The following is a 22,067-nucleotide window of genomic DNA, read 5'->3' on the forward strand; positions in this document are numbered from 1 at the left end:
GCAGTGAGCCGAGATCACGCCACTGCACTCTAGCCTGGGCAACAGAGAGAGACTAGGTCTCAAAAATAAAAAGCAACTAAAAATAATACTTATACAACTTAATAATTTTAAACAAATTGATTACAGTACGCAACAGGCTCTATCTAAAAAAACAAGTAATTAAAAATAGTATGTATACAACTTAATTTTAAACAAACTGGTTAGAGTATTTACACTATTTTGCAAACTTCATCTTTTTATGACAGTGTGTGCAGAAAAGAGTTAACATAGCAGGCCTGTAGCTATTATCATTAGAAGGGCCTACTTGCAAGGTTGGCCCTTGGCTGATGTCTGGGAACTCTGCACTCCAACTGTTCCCTAAAATAAGAGTGGCTCGCTGTGCCTAGACTGTTTATATAAACCATGTTGTTTATGGTGAATACCTGCTTTCTTTCCACTCAGGATAGACAGAGTGTACCTACATAACAACGAAACCTTAAGCACCAAGTCTCTACTGGGTTTCCCTGGGCAGGAACATTCCACCTGTGTTGCTGCATTTTTCCCTGCTAGAGAAAGGAGCATACTCAGTGTTTCCCCTCAGAGGAGGGAGAAAACACTGGAAGTCTGAATTCTCCAGACTCTGCCTGTTCCTTTTTCCCTTCCAGATTCTGTCATGTGTCCTTTCATTATAATAAGCCTTAGCCGTTGAGTGCAACTATATGCTCAGCCCTGTGAGTCCTTCTGGGACTCAAAAATTCTAAATCACTGAATGTGGCCTTGGCAACCCACAAATCACAGAATGTTCAGAACTACCTCATATACACATCTTAGCATGTTTCTGCATTTATTTCCTTAGGTTCTATTTTCCTACAAGCAGATCTGCCAAATTAAATGGTGTGTGGCGTTTTAAATCTTGGTAGAGATCACTACAATCCCCTATAGGAAGACTGTATAAAATTTATCCCTGTGTAAATGCATAATAAGTATTTTCCACACAGTCTTGCTGACCACAAGTATCCATCTTTTTTTGCTAGAAACAAAATCTTTATTGCTGTAACATGTGTTTCTTTGAACTTCTTGTTAAGCCCTTTGCCCAATTTCTTATTTTCTTCTTGACTATTAAGAGTTCTCTCTACATATGAAGGATATTTATATGAAGAAATTTACTACAAACCTTTAGAACTTAACAAATTTATTATTTCTATTTACAGAAGTTAAATTCTTTATGTTTCCAGATTTGGTATAATGCTAAGAAAGGCTTTCCTCGCCTATTTAAAAATATTTTCTATATTTTCTTCTACAATTTCTAAGGAATCTAAAATTTGGCATATAGTCTTTAATCCGTCTGGAATTCTCATATATGCTGTGAAGTTGATCTAACTTTTAGATTAACCGGCAATCCCAGCATAGGGGTGAGCTACACTTTCTTCATTTGGCTTACCTATATTTTCTGATCACTACAACAAACACATTATTTTATATTTGTGTAAAGTGGAGTTTGTTTTTTTTAACTTTAGATTCATCCTAATTCTTTTTTTTTTTTTTTGAGATGGAGTTTTGCTCGTTGCCCAGGCTGGAGTGCAATGGTGCGACCTTGGCTCACTGCAACCTCCGCTCCCTGGGTTCAAGCAATTCTCCTGCCTCAGCCTCCTGAATAGCTGGGATTACAGGCACATGCCACCATGTCCAACTAATTTTTGTATTTTTAGTAGAGACAGGGTTTCACCACGTTGGCCAGGCTGGTCTTGAACTCCAGACCTCAAGTGATCCACCCGCCTCAGCCTCCCAAAGTGCTGTGGATTAACGGCCTGAGCCACCACGCCTGGCCCATCTTAATTCTTTAAAAATAAATTGCTTCACCCAGGAGTTCAAAGCTGCAGTGAGCTATGATTTTGGTCTCTTTAAAAGCCCTGTCTCTTTTAAAAAAAAAAAAAAGAAAGAAAGAAAAAAACTTTAAAAATTGCTTGGTGTTAAATTCCAGTTACCTGTCTTTTGGATCCCAGCTGAAAAAAACATTTAAGTCTCTGTTGTCTCGTAAATCTTCCCATGGAATGTCATCTTCTTCTGGCCTAAGGTTCATTGACTTTATACTTTCTGCTAAACTGGTTGATCTGTGATTAAAAAAAAAAAAAAAAAATTCATGTATTATTTTAATAGTAAAATAGCCAGAAAATATTATTAATCAGGACTTCCTGTTTTACTAGACAGGAAGGGAAAGAGGAAGGAAGGGCTCATATAGGGTGAAATAGAACCAAGCACAGATCAAACTGGCTTGCTACATGGCAAGAAAAAGGCTTCTGGAAGCCCACACAAAACAAAGGGGATCAGCATTAATTCCTGAAATCTCTTGATTTGTAGGGAAGGAGGAACCTTTGTAAGCACAATAGGGACCAGGTGTTGATGACCATGACCTAAATGGCTTCTGTAATGGTCCCAAGATGTTGCTGGCAGTATTCTATCATTTCCCATGACATGTATCAAGTTCTGTTTCCCCACTGTCTGTCTCCCTTTTTTTCCCCATATTTTACCTTAAGCCTGCTAATAACACCCATGAGCCCATTAACGGCTCTTAACTGATCTAATCCCTTAGCTCCTTTAGAGCTCTCATGCAATACTTACATATTTGCTTCAAGTAGAAGGTCTAACAGCATCCGTTCAGTACGGACTTGTGCAAAATGAAGAGAATTATTCAGCCTGTTCCTAAAAGCGATAAACTCTGGGATCTTCTCAAATGCACCATATTTGTAAGCTTGAATAATATATTCTGAGGTCTGAGAAGGAAAGATATCACCTTGGTATAAATAGTTCACAAGTCAGGCAATGTAAGCAAACCTTGCCAGTCAAAACAAAACACTCAAACTAAAATTAAGTTTTAAATCTAATCTTTAAAGGTCTTGGTCACCAAGTAGAGTATTAGCTTTTTAAAATGTTGTTTTTCTTCCTTCTTATACTTTAGACAAATGTCTCCTTTACTAATATTACTAATTGTAATAACCAGCTTCTGCCATCATCACATAAGCCTTCTCTTGGCAATCATGTCTTTCAATTCAATAGGAACTGAGGTTTTGTTTTGTCGCATCAGTCAAAAATTTGGTTAGTGCCATTCTGGAAGGGATGTTACCCCATGTTTTTCTGCATCTAAGATAAACTGTGTTTCATACAAAGGTTCCAAAAGCACCAGAATAATAGAACCACCTGCCCCCCCAGCCCAAATAAAAACCACTCTCCTTCAGAAAAAGACAGGCTACTCCTTGGTTTTGCTTATTTCTGAATACTGTAATAGAAACACAGGGCATATAAGCATTACGTCAGGATAGAAGACACCAAACAAAAGACCTATAAAAATTCATGTCATAATGTATTCTGAGGACAAAGACTTCAAGAACCAAGTTTCTTGTCCATCTACATTACATAAGACCTCTGCTGGAAATTTCCTTAAACAAGTATGTGAAGGGAACATTCACCACATGTGCTTTAATTGTAGATTAATACATATACAGAGATTAAACATTACAGAACAGAGGCAAGATAAAGAATTCTAAGCAGAAATTCTGGCACAATAGAAGAAAATCTCAGGGAAGAACATTTCATGGGTGTGGGTCTATGCCATCAGGATCAGAAGATAGGAGATTACCCCTTTAGACCAAGGAAACTATTATGCTCAAAGCTGATGTCTGCCCCAAAAAAAGATCCTTTCTAGAAAAAACAGTCTTTTTACACAGCCTCAGTTAATCAGCTCTGCCCCCATCTCCATTACGTCTGAATAATTTGCCCAGTAGGAAAATAGGCCAATAGTCAACAACATACCCTCTGATATACAGCCTTGCAGGGTTCATTTCAGGCCGCGGGATTGCGCCACGGGCGCTAATTCAACTGCATTCGATGCGGCTTTTAAACCCCCATGGGACACCTCGGCGAGCTGTTTGCCTGCAGTATCTGGAGAAATTAAAGACGGACGGACACAAGAAAATTAAAAAGATTACTTGTGATCCTGCAGGTTTCAAGAAGGACTACCTGAAAAAGCTCGAGTATACCTTCTAGCTTGATTAAAGGACAGTGATACACCCTATCAAGAGGAGGCCAGGATACTCTAAACACATGTGCCTATCCTATGGCCCCTTGGCTTAGAAAACACAGCAAGGTTTACTATCAGCTCTTGTAATAGGAAATTACAGCTGGGGCAGGGAAAAAAAAACAGCTGGTTAGGAACACATGATTCAGCAATTAATCAAAAAGAAAATATGACTTTAGTAATTCCAATCAAAGTTATAATTACAGTTCCAAAGTATGTTATGATTTAAGGAGGCAACCCAGCCTTACCAAGCGTAGAGGCAGTTTTAATTTCTAAGTGGTCTGTGGAACACCACTTTATTTAAAAAAAAAAAAAAAAAAAGGCAATGGCTTTTCAAAGAGAAAAATAAGGGGTAACGAAGAGAGTATAGTCTTTAACAAACTAAGAAGGTAGTCACAGTTCTCTGGCTTATCTTTTTTAGATAGTCCTTCTGTAACACTGCAGTAAAGTACCACTGCAGAGCTAGACAAGGGCCTGGGATGCAACCAGTAGGACCAAGGCTATGGAAGTAGTACTATGTGAAGAAACAACCCCGCACTGGAACTGCAGGCAAAACTGAAAGCCACAGGCACTTTAAAGACTTTTGAATATCAAAGTATGTTGTCCGTACCTATTTCTACTAATTTACGCACCAATGAGGCTATTTAGATCCCGAATGGATTCCTGAAATGAACCCTGGTCACTGTAAAAATTAGTGAAATATATGGACATAAAACCCCTGAATAATGATCTTTGTGAATACTTAAAATAGAGATTTGATTTTCTTTACTTTTTTTTTTTTTGAGACAGAGTCTCACTCTGTCACCCAAGAGTGACAGCTGGAGTGCAGTGGCATGATCTCAGCTCACTGTGACCTCCACCTCCCAGATTCAAGCAAGTCTCCTGACTCAGCCTCCCAAGTAGCTGGAATTACAGGCACTTGCCAACACACCCAGCTAATTTTTGTGTAAAATAGAGATTTTAAAGTGAAATTTTAAAGAAGTAAAAACACATAAGTGACTTTTGAAGATATGAAAATCTAGTGCTCATTCTCATATTTTTTTAAAAATCTATTCCAAAGTAAGATGACAACAGAAAATAACCTTTCTAGAAAGAAAATCCCTGTGCAGACCTTCCAAATACAACTTTCAATCCCATAGCACAAAATGTTACTAAGCAGAACACTAGATTTTCCATTTAAGTAAAAGTGTTCCGTCAAAGAGCTAGGTGGGAATTGAAATGCATCAGTCACCCAAGGAAAAAGCATCCGGGGATCCCAAAAACTACCAAGAACAGAAGACGCAGAGTACAGAACTCTGGATTTGAAGAGAGATATTTCTAATACTCTAAGCACAAGGTTGAACACACACAGTAAGACACTACAATCATAATCTTTCTTAGCCTTAGATTTCTTTAGGAAACAGCTCACATCACAGTCTCTATCTGGCACTCAACATTAAGGTCAAGCTACATGTTCCTAGCTGTACTGTGTTTTTCTTTTTTGGTCGGGGGGCAGAGTCTCTCTCTGGTCACCCAGGCTGGAGTATAATGGTACAATATCAGCTCACTGCAACCTCCACCTCCCAGATCAAGCAATTCTCCTGCCTCAGCCTGCCGAGTAGCTGGGATTACAGGCACCTGCCACTATGCCCAGCTAATTTTTGTATTTTTAGTAGAGACGGGGTTTCACCACGTTGGCCAGGCTGGTCTTGAACTCCTGACCTCAGGTGATCCACCTGCCTCAGCCTCCCAGTGCTTGGATTACAGGTGTGAGCCACTGTGCCCAGCCTGTACCATATTTTTCTTTTGCCTCTAGGACTCCTCAAGATTTTCTCCTTTCAGCAGATTAAATAAGCTCCATCTTCTTAGCAGTAATCAAAATATATTTGAAGTGTCTTAGTCTCTGATCAATAAAATGCTATCATTTTATCAGGTTCAATATCACATACATTCAGATGAATTAGTCACTTTTGCCACACACAACCATCAGCAAAACATCAAACAAAGATACAAAAAAAAAACACTGAGGATGACACATCCCCTCAAATTGCTCCCAGGGGTCTCCTTTGCCTATATTATAATACTTCTGTAATTTTATTTTTAGAGTTTTCTTTCAAAAAAACTCTTCAGACACAATATTTGTGGGAAAAAAAAATTAAAGCCTAAGTCTGATGTATATAAAGTAATGTGTCTTTATTGACCACATCTTCATGAGTAATACAGTTCTTCTAGAATGCTGGATGATTGAAAGCTAGAGGAAAAGCCACCGGGCTGGAATGAATCCCTTATTTGCTCCCACTACCTCAAAGCTATTTGAGAAACAAACCTTTGAAAAGGAATCTTCAGTAAATCAAATGTTTCTTTAATCTATCTTATAAATACAGAAATGAGGGCATAAATGAGATGAGGAAACCAATCCTTTTTTTTTTTTTAATGAAACTTCTTGAAAACAGGAGGTCAAGTACAGATACTTGAACACACAATGAAAATTCATAGGTTTATAGTTCATCCATGCTAGATTTTAGAAACCCAACATCCTAGAGATGACCTTCTGACCACTAAGCCAGGCCAGCACACCTTCCGAGCAACATGCTCAGATACTAATACTCATTTTCTTCTCTCCCTGATCAGAGGCGTGCCACAAAATGAGGTCTGAACGGAGATACCAATCACTGGGAGGGGGTAGGGGGACCACTTTGGGGAGGGGATACAGGACTAAGAACCAACTGATGGTACACAGCTCATTATCTAAGCACAAGAGGCTGCTTTCCATCTGCTCCGAGCTGTCCTTTTGCTACTCCAGCCCTCTAGGCCATTCCCTGAAACTTGTCAGAACGTAATTATCATAAACTGAGAACAAACCTATATCCCATGTTCAGAAATGCTTCTATTTAATACAACATACCCTTAAAGAATTAGATGGAAGATAGATTAGTCAACCTGTTATACTAAAACGAAAGGGTTTAAAAAAAATCCTCATGAGTGTTTGCCAAGAAGAACCCCAGAAACTAGCTTCCTTGCTAGTTCCTTAATTGCTGGTAGACCATGAGAATGGAAGGCTATGGGCAGATAGCTGGCACAGCCAACTTCAAGCGATGAGGCTTAGAAGTCTGTGAAAACCAAGTAGGCAGTGACCACCCTGGAGACATTCATTTTCTCCACATTCATTGTTGGGCAGTTTTTCACAATTGGTCAACTGAGTACAGACCATATGGTTTTCCTACAAAAACTTCTGCTTAACCAACAAGTAGAGCCCAAGTCTGCTTGCAGTGAAAAATATGGTGCAAATCCCATCCTTTCATTATGGCACAGAGAAGCTCTATTTTATTTATTTCTACTTTAAAAAACATATTATTCACCTAAGTTTCTTGGAATGCCTTTTAATTTTCTAAGAAAATACAAGTACATTCACTGTTGGCAAACAGCACAATGGACATACATTTCAGAGTTAAATAAAAGTAACGGAGAGCAGCTGCTACTGCAGAATGTTAAATGGCATCCCAGGCTATGAATGCTTATGGGCTGTTTCTTTTACCCTTGGAAAAGTCTCTTAGAGATCAAAAGACAGGTCTAAGATGAATAACACTTCCCATTCACTAAATACCAGTTTTAAATGCAACTTTCCAAAGAATCTATCAAATACACCCATTCTAACAAACACAAATAACTCTCTACCTCTCCCTACCAGCCTTGGACAGTAAGCTGTGGTCTAAGGGCACTTGCTAGTTCAGCATAGTGCACCTTAACACGTGTACTTGTGACATGAGGTGACGCACTCCTCAACAGTGTGCAGTCAGCAGGCAAGATCACGTTAAAAAATAGTTTTTCACTTACATCTTTCTGGTTGGAGTGAAAAAACCTGAGTGCGAAGTTACAGGATTGGGACGCAGCAGCATACTGACCTAGAGATTCAGCATATCGGGTCAAAAGATAACTAGATCAGAAGGAAAGAAGGAAAAAAAAAAGACATGTTATACTTACTTACCTACCTCAAGTAACAAATATTACGCTTCAATTACTTGGCAAAAAAATAGTTAGGCATAAGAAAACACTAAAACATACACCCACAGAAATGATCTAATTCACAAGTTAAAATTTTTAAAAAAGCAAAAAGTTAACTCAGTTTTGTGGGAGACGTAAAGTTCTATACTAGGCTTTCTTACACTCTGATGATTAATGGCACATAAAAGGTCTAAGAGAACATAATGCTGTCTTCCTAAAACAGCACCATAGACAACAGAGAAAATGCCATTAAGTGATAATAGCATAATAATAAAGAGTAGTCTAAATACAAATCCAAAATACAAATTCAAACTTTGTTGAGGTCAATAAAGTACAAGTGTCAACTTCAACTGCAAAGCGGAAATGAACACTTCAAAATAATGTGTGCTAAGAATAAGGGTTCAAAGCGTATGTGTGTGTGTGTATATATATATGTTTGCTATCTCTGAGGAAAACTCTCTTACATTTCTAAATTGTGCAAATTTTCAAATTACTACAAAATGCTGGGAGATATAAAAATCTTTCTGCTTTGCAATGAATCATAACAGATTATTATTTAATCAAAAGGCTTAATGTCAGGATCAACTTTAAAATCTAACTTAGAGTCCTGTATACCCCACATTGGTGTAGCTGGCTGCTCATTATTCAGAGTATATACTACCAACCCAATGGTATCATGCTGGATATGCTTAGCATCAAGGCTGGAGTAAAGATCCACCACTGGTTCAAATGCACCCAGCATACAGTAGATTCGAACAAGCAGCAATTTGAACTGAGCATTGGAAGGGCTATGGGTTAATCCCTCTTCCAGCAAAGTCAGGGCCTGCCACACAGCAGTCTCATCACCTAGAACCAAAATACAATATTATCCACTGATCTTGACAGCAAATGAAAGCTTCCCAAAAACAAAAAACAAAACCTTATTGACATCATCACCCCCACTCTATAAATGAAGTCAAATGACAGAGAACAAATTTTAGATATACATCTATAACCAAAATAGAGAATTTCGCCTAAATAGAGAGTCCCTTAATAGTTAAGTCTATTCTTAAACATGCCCGCAGCAAAAATGATGGAGATTTTAAGTGGCCAGGTCTTATGGGGGGAAGTTACAGAATCTCAGATTCTGGGAAGACATGGACTTTGAAGGAAAACTGGAGCTCAGCATCTTGCCCCTGCAGGATTTCCTTTATGAAACTCCAGACAGATGTTCTCTATAGACATCATTTTTCTTCCATATGTAACTCTACTAACAGAATGGCAAATAGGAGGTTTGAAAATATTTACTCATTAATAATCAAACTAAAAATTTTTTTTTTTTGGTCTATGAAATTTCAAAAGGTACATGTATCTGTAGGCTTCAAGATTAAGTAACTTATTCTTTAGGATCCATCTAAAGAAAATACTATGAAATACAGATAAAGCTTTATATATAAAAATAGTTATCGTACTATCTAGTGATATAATGATGGGAGACTGATTAGGTAAATTATGGTAACTTCCACACATGGAAACATCATATAACTACTTGACAGTAATGAAGACTTTTTAATTACAAAGGAAAATGTTTGTGCAAGAATGTTCAGTAAAACACACACAGAGAGAGAAAATTCAAGTTAGTTGATCTCAACTCTTAAAATATGCACAAAGAGAGAGAGAAGAAAAACACAAAAAAAATGTTAGCTGGACATGGTGGCTCATGCCTATATTCCCAGCACTTTGGGAAGCTGAGGGGGGAGGATCACTTGAGCCCACAAGTTTGAGACCAGCCTGAACAACCTAGCTAGACCTCGTCTCTACTAAAAACATTTTTGAAAAAATTAGCCAGATGTGGTGGTGCACACTGCCTATGGTTCCAGCTACTCAGGAGGCTGAGGTTGGGAGGACTGCTTCACCCTAGGAGGTTGAGGCTGCAATGAGCTGTGATCATGCCGCTGCACTCCAACCTTGGCAGCAGAGTGCAACTTTGTCTCAAGAATAGAAAAGAAAAAAAAGAAAAAAATGCAAAAGTGATAGAGTGCTTTTGAGGTCCAAAAACGTGAGATTTTAAGTAAACTGCTTTCCAAAATTTGAACAAGCTACTTTTACAGTCAGTAACAGCAGCAAAAATGAAAGCACCATACAGTAAGATTTTAAGGTAATATTCTATATGCTGTTTTCCAAAAGAAAAGAAAGATAGGCCGGGCACAGTAGCTCATGTCTGTAATCCCAGCAGTTTGGGAGGACAAGGCAGGGAGATGGCTTGAGCCCAGGAGTTTCAAACCAGCCTGGGAAACATGGCAAAACCCCATCTCTACAAAAAATACAAAAACTGGCTGGGCGCAGTGGCTCACACCTGTAATCCCAGGACTCTGGGAGGCCAGGGAAGCAGATCACCTCAGGTCAGGAATTCGAGACCAGCCTGGCCAACATGGTAAAACCTCTTCTCTACTAAAAATACAAAAATTAGCCAGGCGTGGTGGATAATTCCAACTACTCAGGAGGCTGAGGCAGGAGAACTGATGGAACCCAGGAGACACAGGTTGCAGTGAGCCGAGATCACACCACAGCACTCCAGCCTGGGTGACAGAGTAAGACTCCATCTCAAAATAAAAATGAAATTTAATAATACATAAAAAATAATTTTAAAAACATTTAAAATTAACTAAATAAATAAATAATACAAAAACTAGTCAGGCATGGTGGCATGTGCCTATACTCCCAGTTACCCAGGAGGCTGAAGTGGGAGGATCCCTTGAGCCCAGGAGGTTGAGGCTACAGAGCGCTACTACGGTGCCACTGCACTCCAGCCTGGATTACAGTGTGAAACTCTGTCTCAAAAAAAAAAGCCTTTCAGAAAAAAATATTCGAGAACATCAACTTCCTGAAGCACTCAATCCTTTTGAATTCAAATGAATCTCTTTAAATGCCCTCATCAACTTTCTATTGATTTCTAAGTTCTGCCAGGTGCACCTTGAACAATGATTATGACTGTGACTGGAATACTTCATCATCCCTTTCACTGACTTTAAGAAGCCCTGCATCTTTACAAGATCTACAATTTCATTTTGCAAATGATTCCCATGTATTTGTCTGCACTGCAGGATTTTGGACACTTTACCTTTTTTCTCTCTGCCCTCCACTTCTCTCATCTATAAAACCGTGATAGTAACTATATTATTAAAATGTTTAAATTGGCCGGGCGCAGTGGCTCATGCATGTAATCCCAGCACTTTGGGAGGCCGAGGCAGACGGATCACGACATCAGGAGTCCAAGACCAACCTGTCCAACATAGTGAAACCCTGTTTCTACTAAAAATGCAATAATTAGCCAGGTGTGGTGGTGCGCGCCTGTCATCCCAGCTAGTCAGGAGGCTGAGGCAGGAGAATCGCTTGAACCTGGGAGGCGGAGGTTGCAGTGACCCAAGATTGCATCATTGCACTCCAGCCCAGGCGACAGAGCGAGACTCGATCTCAAAAAAATAAACTAAACTAAAATAAAATTGTTTAATTTGTGTAAAGTACTTTCACATGCCTGCTAATCAACTGTCAGTTGTTACTATTATCATATGGCCACGTATCTTGCTCAAAATATTAATATATGAGACTAGCAAAGCCATAGTCACTATTGGTGAGAACAGATGCTAGGCATAAGTAAGAAAGGCTATCTGTGTGGGGATCAAATTACGTGAGCAGTTCATTAATGTTTTCATGTAAAAATGACTTTTGCTGCCCTATGCAGCCTCATGAATCTAGGGGCCCAAATAACAAGTTACCTGACGACAAGGATTTCACTGTCATCCTTGGTACAATACAGTGTAACAAGTAACATGGGCTGGGCTCGGTGGCTCACACCTGTAATCCCAGCATTTTAGGAGGCCGAGGCGGACAGATCACCAGAGTTAGGAGTTTGAGACCAGTCTGAGTAACACGGTGAAACCCCAACTCTACTAAAAATACAAAAATCAGGCTGGGCGCAGTGGCTCACGCCTGTAATTCCAGCACTTTGGGAGGCCAAGGTGGGTGGATCACGAGGTCAAGAGATGGAGGCCATCCTGGCCAACATGGTGAAACTCCGTCTCTGCTAAAAATACAAAAAATTAGCCAGGTGTGGCGGCGGGCGCCTGTAGTCCCAGCTACTCGGGAGGCTGAGGCAGGAGAATCACCTGAACCCAGGAGGGGAGAGGTTGCAGTGAGTCAAGATTGCGCCACTGCACTCCAGCCTGGTAACAGAGCGAGATTTTGTCTCAAAAACAAAAAACAAAAACAAAAATTACCCAGGCATAGTGGCACGTGCTATAATCACAGCTACTTGGGCGGCTGAGACAGGAGAATCGCTTGAACCCGGGAGGACGATGCTGCGGTGAGCCAACATCGTGCCATTACATTCCAGCCTGGGCAACAGAGCAAGACTCCATCTCAAAACAAACTGAAAAAAAAAAACACACTACCATATGGTTACATACAATGTTCTACAGAAGTTCAGAGGAGCATAAAATCCCCAGTGGTGAAGGAGTTAAAATCAAGACAGGCTTTGTTAAAGGCACCATTTGAGTAAAAGTTAGATGAGGGAGGTAAGAAAGTTATTTCAAAGACAGGCAACATGATGTTAAGTGATGGTTGCAAAAAAATTTTAGAGCATTTTCAAGACCACAAATACCTAAGAATCTGGAGATGTGGACACAGGCCAGATTATAAATAGCATTATAAAATATCCTAAAACACTTGACGTTTATCTTCAGGAAAACAGTGTACCTCTGAAGGATTTTTTTTCTTTTTAAATTTTTTAGAGACAGGGTCCTGCTCTGTCACCCAGGCTGGAGTGTAATGGTGTGATCATAGCTCACTACAGCCTTGAACTACTGGGCTCAAGCCTCAGCTTCCTGAGGTCTGAAGGATTTTAAGAATGGCATGATAAGGCCAGGTGCGGTGGCTCACGCCTGAATCCCAGCACTCTGGGAGGCTGAGGTGGGCGGATCACCTGAGGTCAGGAGTTTGAGACCAGCCTGGCCAACATGGCAAAACCTCGTCTCTATTTAAAATACAAAACCTGGCCGGGCGCGGTGGCTCACGCCTGTAATCCCAGCACTTTGGGAGGCCGACGTGGGCGGATCACGAGGTCAGGAGATCAAGACCATCCTGGCTAACATGGTGAAACCCCCTCTCTACTAAAAATACAAAAAATTAGCCGGGCGTGGTGGCGGGCACCTGTAGTCGCAGCTACTTGGGAGGCTGAGGCAAGAGAATGGCATGACCCCAGGAGGCAGAGCTTGCAGTGAGCTGAGATGGCACCACGGCACTCCAGCCTGGGTGACAGAGCGAGACTCTGTCTCAAAAAAAAAAACAACCAAACAAACAAAACAATAACTAGCCGGGCGTGGTGGCAGATGCCTGTAATCCCAGCTACTCTGAGGCTAAGGCACGAGAATCACTTGAACCCAGGAGGCGGAGGTTGCAGTGAGCTGAGATCACGCCACTGCACTCCAGCCTGGGCAACAAGAGCAAAACTCCATCTCAACAACAAGCAAAACTGAGAGCTCTGTGAAATGATCCATGAGGGCAGAGGTTGTGTTGATCTTGCTTACCATTGCCTCTTCAGCCCTTTGTTTCTTCTATAGTTTAATTCTCATGAATAATATGCAATAAGCACCTAAAGTTATTTTTTCTCCAAAACTGCTAATAAGAGAATATGTCAGGGTGTGGGACCTAAAGAAAAGGCAACCCAATACCATTTGCTGAATCATCCTTTTCTTCCCCAATCACTCACGATGCTTCCTTTACCACGTCTTATATTTTTATCCTAAATGAGACAGACTATATTCCAGAAAGAATGCATTTTCCTGTATATAAAATTTTTTGAAATGAATAAAAGATATTCTGTTCCATAGGCCTGTGCATGTATTTCTCAGTCAGTTTCATTGTATTTTAATTTTTGTAGCTTTGTCATAGTATTTTTTTTATAGTCACTACTTATTATTCACAAACACTTAAAAACAGAACAGATATCCATTCATTTAACATTATCCTGGTTACAAGGGGATAAATTGGAGACAGTTTTTGTTGTTGTTGCTGTTGTTGTTGTTGTGAGACGGTATCTTGCTCTGTTGCCCAGGCTGGAGTGCAGTGGCACGGTCTCGGCTCACTGCAACCTCCGCCTCCCAAGCTCAAGCAATTCTCATGTTGGCCAGGCTAGTCTTGAACACCTGATCTGAGGTGATCCACCCGCCTCAGCCTCCCAAAGTGCTAGGATTACAGGCAGGAGCCATCGCACCTGGCCAAAACAGGTTTTTCTGGAAGCACCCTAGAAATATCAAGAAAAGTAGAACCTAAAAAGCATAAATAAAATTTGTGGATTGTATAATTAGTCTAACAAAAGAATGCAGGACTTATAATCAATAAAAGCAAAAAGTAAAGTTGAACTGAAATCACTGCTACTTACCTGTTTCCCTCCATACATCAATAAGCACATGGACAGCAAGGAGACAGTAATAGTCAGAAAATTGCAATTCTGTTTTCAAACAGGTTTTCCCTATGGGGGAAAAAAATCATATCTATTTTAATGTTTGTTCAACTATTACTGACCCCATAGGAGTTTTTAAAAGCAGGAAAGTGACAGGAGGGAATAGAGGAAAAGTAAAAGAAAATTAAGAACAAGATAAGTATCAGGAGAAAAATATGAACCATGAATCAAAGGGTTCAAAAGAAGGTGAAACCACACTCAGCTGGAACAGAAGGTAGGGTTCCAGAGCAGAGGTGGTATCTATGATGGTCCCAAAGGGAGAAAAGGAAGATTTGAAGGAGGTCGAAGTGAAGAAAAGAACATAAGCCAAGTGCCATGTAAAACTAAATTCACAATATGCTCCTGACTTAATCTAATTCTTTAGATTACAGATAAATACTGACATCTTATAGTCAGACAATTATGTGTCTATCACATATATCTAACAAAAGCCACACCTATCTGAAGATCATCTATTTCTAAACTAAATATTTATCTTACAATTTACAATATTCCTTTTGTTCACTTACAGTCTGTATGTTAAGAATACTTAGGCCTACAAGCAGAAAATGTGATAATTATAAACTATGCCATCTATATGAGCCCCAATCTAATAAAAAGGTAGCTCATCAGATCAAGAACATAGACAACTGAAAGCCAATCCAAATTATTTAAAACTCCAGGCTTAAGAAAGGCTTTACATCATATTACTTAGATGGTCTTCCCAGACAAAATAGTCTCCTTACAAAACTCATTAAAACAGGGTGCTACAGGTGATTAAAAGACTGACTTCTAAGTCTTAGCGTAGATCAGGGAACTACTGCACATTTTGAATGGTTGCTCACCAAATTCCAGTCCATGCTGGTACCTTAACATCAATTCTCTGACCACACTCAATTTCTGATTTTTATCCATGGTGTGGTACAAGCCAAGTAACCTCGTCAGCTGCACCACACACAAATGTTGCTGCAGAGCTCTGATGTCAGCAGGCAGTGCCAGCTTATCCTCTGTTGGTGTCGACAAAGGAACAACTCCAAGTAACTGATTAATAAACTGCAAAGTGGGGAAAAAAGGAGCAAAGGTCTCAAAACACAACTAGTCTTCAGTAGGCCATAATTAACAGAAATTGAAATGGTCTAGAAAAAGACATCAAGAAAAAAACCCAAAAACTAAAATTCCTTTTATACACCATTTTCTATCTACCAAAATAGCTAAAATGAAAAAAATTTGTGACAGCACACAACACTGGTGAAGCTCCAATGAAACTGGCACACTCATTCATTACTGGCCAAAAGTATTCGTCAATACCATGTACTACAGGCAGTGAAAGATTTTTATAATTCTGAAAATGTTCCACAACTTATAGCGTATTAACATAATATATATTACAGCAATGAAAACATTAGGAAGACTATAGAAAAGAGCAGATTACCAAAAAATTTTTTTAATTTTAATCTGTAATTATGCTGATAAATTCTGAAAGGAAAGGTTATACATGGAAAGACACTGTTTACCTCATGTCAGTGACCCTACATTTTTCTTAATTGAACTTATTATAATTATAGATTCATGCTCAGCTATGAGAAATAACAGAGATCCCATATACCATTCATCCAGTTTTCTCCCAATGGTTACATCTTGCCTTAAAATGTTTTTCATCCTTTAAATTTGGATTAAAATTACAAAATAAAACCCACATACCAGTTCTAGTCATTTATTTATTAAACACATGCTTATTTCCTCTCAATTCTAAAATCCTATTAAGATGCCAGTAGGGAATAAAAAGAAGAGGTTGGGTGCAGTGGCTCAGGTCTGTAATCACAGCACTTTAGAAGGAGAAGGCGGGCAGATCCCTTCAGGCCAGGAGTTCAAGACCAGCTGGGCCAACATGGTGAAACCCCATCTCTACTAAAAATACACAAAACAATTATCCAGGCAAGGTGGCGCACACCTGTAATCCCCGCTACTCAGGATGCTGAGGCAGGAAGGAGAATCGCTTGAACCCAGGAGGCGGTGGTTGCAGTGAGCCAAGATTGCGCCACTGCACTCCAGCCTGGGCAACAAGAGTGAAACTCCATATTAAAAAAAAAAAAAAAGAATAAACCCACAAAGATCAAGAATGTGTGAAGAGGCCGGGAGCTGTGGCTCACACCTATAAGCCCAGCACTTTGCGAGGCAGAGATGGGAGAATCACTTGAGCTCAAGAGTTCAAGATCAGCCTGGGCACATAGTGAGATCTCATCTCTACTAAAAATATAAAATAAAAAAACACAGCCAGGCATAGTGGTGCACGCCTGTAGTTCCAGCTACTCAAGAGGCTGAGGCAGGAGGATGGCTTGAGCCCAGGAGTTTGAACCTGCAGTGAGCCATCGTCCCACCATTACACTCCAGCCTGGGTGACACAGTGAGACCCTGTCTCAAAAAAGAGAAGAAAAAAAGAATATGTGAAGAAATGAGAGACGACAGCAAATAAAAATCATCAAGATTCAAAAGATACAAGAACAGTTGGTAAGAAATAACTTATGTTGCCAAGAACACCGAAATCTAACAGTACGCAATGAGGCAGACCCCAATAAGCAGGAAGCGCACTCTAGTCACAGAATCTTGGAAGACTCAGAGACTAAGGGCACCAGGTGTCCCTAAAGGCTAAAGTGCTGATGGGACTAAAATAGAATATATAAATTTCTAAGAAGTTAGGCCCCTCCCAAAGTCCACAGACGGAATTTCTAAGTGTGAGTAGAATAGCCTGGGTTTTATAGCCGTAATGCGCTGAACCAGAGAAAGAGTCAGACAGCAGTCATAGCTGAAAACAGGGGAATAAAGTGAAATTTGCTTATTCAGTGATAATTTCAGGCTCCCACCCCGTACTCCCAACCATATCCCAGAATGCTATCAGACAAATATGTAAGTTCCTAAACAGATAGTAGCAAACAGGCATTTTGGAATGGAAAGCATTTCTTACATTGGTGAAGAGAAGGGTAGAGAGAACAGAATCTTATGTTTTATCCTAAGTATATAAGGGGGCAATTGATTTGTTATAAACAACTAATCACTTTCCACAGAAGGGCACCAATAGTTTAAGACTATAACTATAAAAATAAATTGAAATAATATAGAGATATGGAGGAAATATGAAAATAATCTCAAAATATGGAGGAAAATAACAAAAGAATTTAGTTGAAAGTGATTTGCATCTGTTGAGCTGGAACAAAAAGAGTGACTACTGCCTCTCAACAAAAGCCTTGTGATACTATCTGACTTTTTCAATTGTATACAGCACATGTATTTCTTTTTCCTTTTTTGGGAAGGGGTCTCACTATGTTGTCCAGGCTGGACTCGAATTCCTGGGCTCAAGCAATCCTCCTGCTTCAGCCTCCTGAGTAGCTGTGATGATAGGTGCGTGCCACTGCACCTAGCTCCAATACATGTAATTTTTTGATACAAATGAAAAAAAAAAAAATTAAAACAAAATCCCACTCATCCTGCAGTTTTACATCTGTAATGAATTTGCTTCAATTTACCTATAATTCTATTAATTTTAATCATTATGATCAGATATATATATTCCATACTTTTAACAAACTGTAGCACTGATTTTCATGTTTTTGTTGTTGTTTTTGAGACAGAGTCTCACTCTGTTGCCCAGGCTGGAGTACAGTGGTGCAATCCCGGCTCACTGCAACCTCCACCTCCCGGGTTCAAGCGATTATCTTGCTTCAGCCATCAGAGTAGCTGGGACTACAGGCATGCACCACCACACCCGGCTAATTTTTGTATTTTTAGTAGCCATGGGGCTTTGCCATGTTGGCCAGGCTGGTCTCAAACTCCTGAACTCAAGTCGCCTGTCTCAGCCTCCCAAAGTGCTGGGATTGCAGACATGAGCCACCATGCCTAGCCATTATTTTCATGTTTTTGATTAAATGCTTGCATAGTTTCTACTGCCAGTTCTTCTAACCTTGCAAGCCATTTTATGTATTAGTTAGGTTTATTGCGGCCTTCTTTAGTGGATGCTAAAGAAAAATCTTCCTGACAAGGTTTTGTTACAAAACAATCTGCTCATTCTTTAGTCTGTACAGTTTTACTGCTGTGTAAAATATTTCCTTTAAAACTAGAATCGCTGAGGCCAGGCACAGTGGCTCACGCCTGTAATCCCAGCATTGGGAGGCTGAGGCGGGTGGATCACTTGAGGTTGGGCGTTCGAGACCAGCCTCACCAACATGGAGAAAGCCCGTCTCTACTAAAAATACAAAATTAGCCAGGCATGGTGGTGCATGCCTGTAAAACCAGCTACTCGGGCAGCTTAGGCAGGAGAACTGCTTGAACCTGGGAGGCAGAGCTTGCAGTGAGCCGAGATGGCACCATTGCACCCTAGCCTGGGCAACAAGAGTGAAACTCGTCTCAAAAAATAAAATAAAATAAAAAATAAAAACTAGAAGCAGTCGGGCGCGGTGGCTCGGGCCTGTAATCCCAACACTTTGGGAGGCCAAGGTGGGTGGATCACTTGAGGTCAAGAGTTCGAGACCAGTCTGGCCAACATGGTGAAACCCCATCACTACTAAAAACACAAAAATTAGGCTGGGTGCAGTGGCTCAGGTCTGTAATCCCAGCACTTTGGGAGGCCAAGGCGGGCAAATCACTTGAGGCCAGGAGTTCAAGACCAGCCTGGCCAACATGATGAAACTCCATCTCTACTAAAAATACAAAAAAAATTAGCTGGACATGATGGCGGGCGCCTGTAATCACAGTTACTCGGGAGGCTGAGGCAGGAGAATCACTGGAACTCAGGAGGCGGAGGTTACAGTGAGTTAAGATTGCGCCATTGTACTCCAGCCTGGGCGACAAGAACTAAACTGTCTCAAAAAAAAAAAAAAATTAGCCGGGCGCGGTGGCTCAAGCCTGTAATCCCAGCACTTTGGGAGGCCGAGATGGGCGGATCACGAAGTCAGGAGATCAAGACCATGCTGGCTAACATGGTGAAACCCCGTCTCTACTAAAAAATACAAAAAATTAGCCGGCGAGGTGGCGGGCGCCTGTGGTCCCAGCTACTCGGGAGGCTGAGGCGGGAGAATGGCGTGAACCCAGGAGGCGGAGCTTGCAGTGAGCTGAGATCCGGCCACTGCACTCCAGCCTGGGCGACAGAGCCAGACTCCGTCTCAAAAAAAAAAAAAAAAAAAAAAAAATTAGCCAGGCATGGTGACGGACACCTATAATTTCAGCTACTGGGGAGGCTGAGGCAGGAGAATCACTTGAGCCCAGGAGGTGGAGGTTGCAGTGAGCCAAGATCATGCCACTGTACTCCATCCTGGGCAACAGAGCGAGACTCCGTCTCAAAAAAAAAAAAAAAAACTAGAATCATTTTATTGTTTAGCTAAAACCCTAAAGCAAAGGAAACAAAGATTACAACATACCCAGGGTAAGCCACTTCAGGATAACTGAACTCACTGGCTCACTCTTAGGGGCTAGTCAGACTTTAAAAAGATTTGGTTCATAATTCATTAGGACAACAATTCTCAGCTTGACTTGGACAGTTTGTAATCCTCTGACAAACATACTTGCTGAGTGACAGGATATTTACCTACTGAAGTCATTCTACAGTCAAAAAGTGGCAGCAAAATTACCTCTCTCAAGTAAAATTTACATAGACTAGGACTATAAACTCAATGTAACAGCTTTAAATCCTTATTCTCACAGAATAGTGACTAGAGCTTATCACTGCTAGCATTCTAGTAAGGGTCATCTGAATAGATGATTCTTACTATGTGGGATCACATGAGATGACCTAAGATTCTCAAACATACCAATGAAGTAGAGCTGTACAGAAAAGGTTACTGGTACTAGATTCATGGTAGCAAACCTTTATGAATCTCAGCTAAAAGCAGCAAGTGTTCCTCTAATGCAGCCCCACCATTTGATGCTTCAACTAGCAAGACAATAAGCACTGTAAGACAAGATCAGTTATTCCTTATCTTAGGGCTTAGCACACAATATGCTTGACACTTACTGAATGAATCCCTCCCACATGGTTTATCTACATTCCACTTCAATCCCTCCAGTAACATGAAGCTCCCACACAGTATTCGAGAGAATGCTCACTACTAAGAAAGATCTTTTTCTCAGTGAGTCAAATTCTGAGCTCCCTGTAGAACTTCTTGCTGGTCCCTGTTCTCCTCCCTCTTCTAAATACAGCTTTTCAAATAAGTGAACGGCAGTATCACTCTGTCCTTGACAGACCAAACCTCTCCTCCACTCAACCATTTTTCCCTCTTATATGCTTTTAAATCCTCCTATAACCCATAACTTTCCTTTCCGAATGTGTTACAATTTATCCAGAAACTTCCAGGCTTGGCCTGAGCCCTATAACCACAGCAACTCAAACAGAGCTTTACTAAACCAATGTGAATGGCAACAGTCATTTCAGAACCCGAGACCACTGGTTACTTATCAGTTGGGGAATACACTGCTCTATCTGCCCCAAATGTGTAACCCCAGGTCTGCCAAAGTATTGAACCTTCATGGACTAAAAATGTGGTCACTAAAAAAATACTCTAAGTATATCTACTGTGCTTCCAGTGCACTTCATCCATTCCACATGGGGACAACAGAAAGTTTTCTGGGAGAACGGATGGTGGCAGCCCTATCACAGAAAGACTTCCAATCTTCCCAGCCAGGCCAACATGGTGAAACCCCATCTCTACCAAAAATACAAAAATCATCCAGGCATGGTAGCACACCAGTAATCCCAGCGGAAGGCTGAGGCAGGAGAATCCCTTGAACCAGGAGGCAGAGGTTGCAGTAAGCAGAGATCGTGCCACAACACTCCACCCTGGGCGACAGAGTGAGAGCAAGAATCCGTCTCAAGAAAAAAAAAAGAAAGAAACAAAGAAACAAAGAAGACATTAAAAGGAGAGCCCACTAGACTTCAAAATGCAAACTTTGTACTGCAGAATTTCATGAAGATGATGAATACATTTGAAACCACATATCCGACAAAGAACTTGTATCTAGGATATATAAAGAACTCTGCAAACTCAACAGTAGGGAACACTTGTTCTATTTTATAGAATAAAGTGTTGCCCAATTCTCAAAAGTTAAAAAAAAAAAAAATCCAGGCACACTGGCTCACACCTGTACTATCAGCAATTTGAAAGGCTGAGGCGGGTGGACCACTTGAGGTCGGGAGTTTGAGACCAGCCTGGCAAACATGGCAAAACCCTGTCTCTAACTAAAAATACAAAAATTAGCCGGGCATGGTGGCATGTGCCTGTAGTCCCAGCTACTCAGGAGGCTGAGGCATGAGAATCCCTGGAACCCAGGAGGCGGAGGTTGCAATGAGCCTGGGCCACAGAGTGAGACCCTGTCTCAAAAAAAAAAAAAAAAAAATTAAATAAACGGAATCATAAGTAACTTCTGAGATTGGCTTATTTCACTCAGCATAAATTCCTGGAGAGTCAACCATGTGGTTGCTGTGATCTCAGATCACTGCAACCTCCGCCTTCTGGGTTCAAGCAATTCTCCTGCCTCAGCCTCCCAAGTAGCTGGGTCTACAGGTGCTCATCA

The 22,067-nt window shown here is 40.6% G+C and overlaps 1 protein-coding gene across 4 annotated transcripts in view; it reads right to left on the minus strand.

Annotated features, from left to right (window-relative positions):
- NAA25 (N(alpha)-acetyltransferase 25, NatB auxiliary subunit) overlaps nucleotides 1-22,067 on the minus strand; it is an 85,437-nt gene that overhangs the window by 21,086 nt on the left and 42,284 nt on the right. For all 4 annotated transcript variants that reach the window (XM_031650776.1, XM_009181753.2, XM_021922958.2 and 1 more), the window contains 6 exons: nucleotides 15,356-15,563; nucleotides 14,451-14,540; nucleotides 8,698-8,878; nucleotides 7,865-7,964; nucleotides 2,599-2,750; nucleotides 1,965-2,090 (listed from right to left, as the gene is read on the minus strand). In XM_031650776.1, coding sequence (XP_031506636.1) covers nucleotides 1,965-2,090; nucleotides 2,599-2,750; nucleotides 7,865-7,964; nucleotides 8,698-8,878; nucleotides 14,451-14,540; nucleotides 15,356-15,563 — 857 coding nt within the window. The remainder of the gene's footprint in view (nucleotides 1-1,964; nucleotides 2,091-2,598; nucleotides 2,751-7,864; nucleotides 7,965-8,697; nucleotides 8,879-14,450; nucleotides 14,541-15,355; nucleotides 15,564-22,067) is intronic.

The sequence above is a fragment of the Papio anubis genome, chromosome 9 (assembly GCF_008728515.1).
Source record: "Papio anubis isolate 15944 chromosome 9, Panubis1.0, whole genome shotgun sequence".
In the NCBI taxonomy this organism is placed as follows: domain Eukaryota; kingdom Metazoa; phylum Chordata; class Mammalia; order Primates; family Cercopithecidae; genus Papio; species Papio anubis.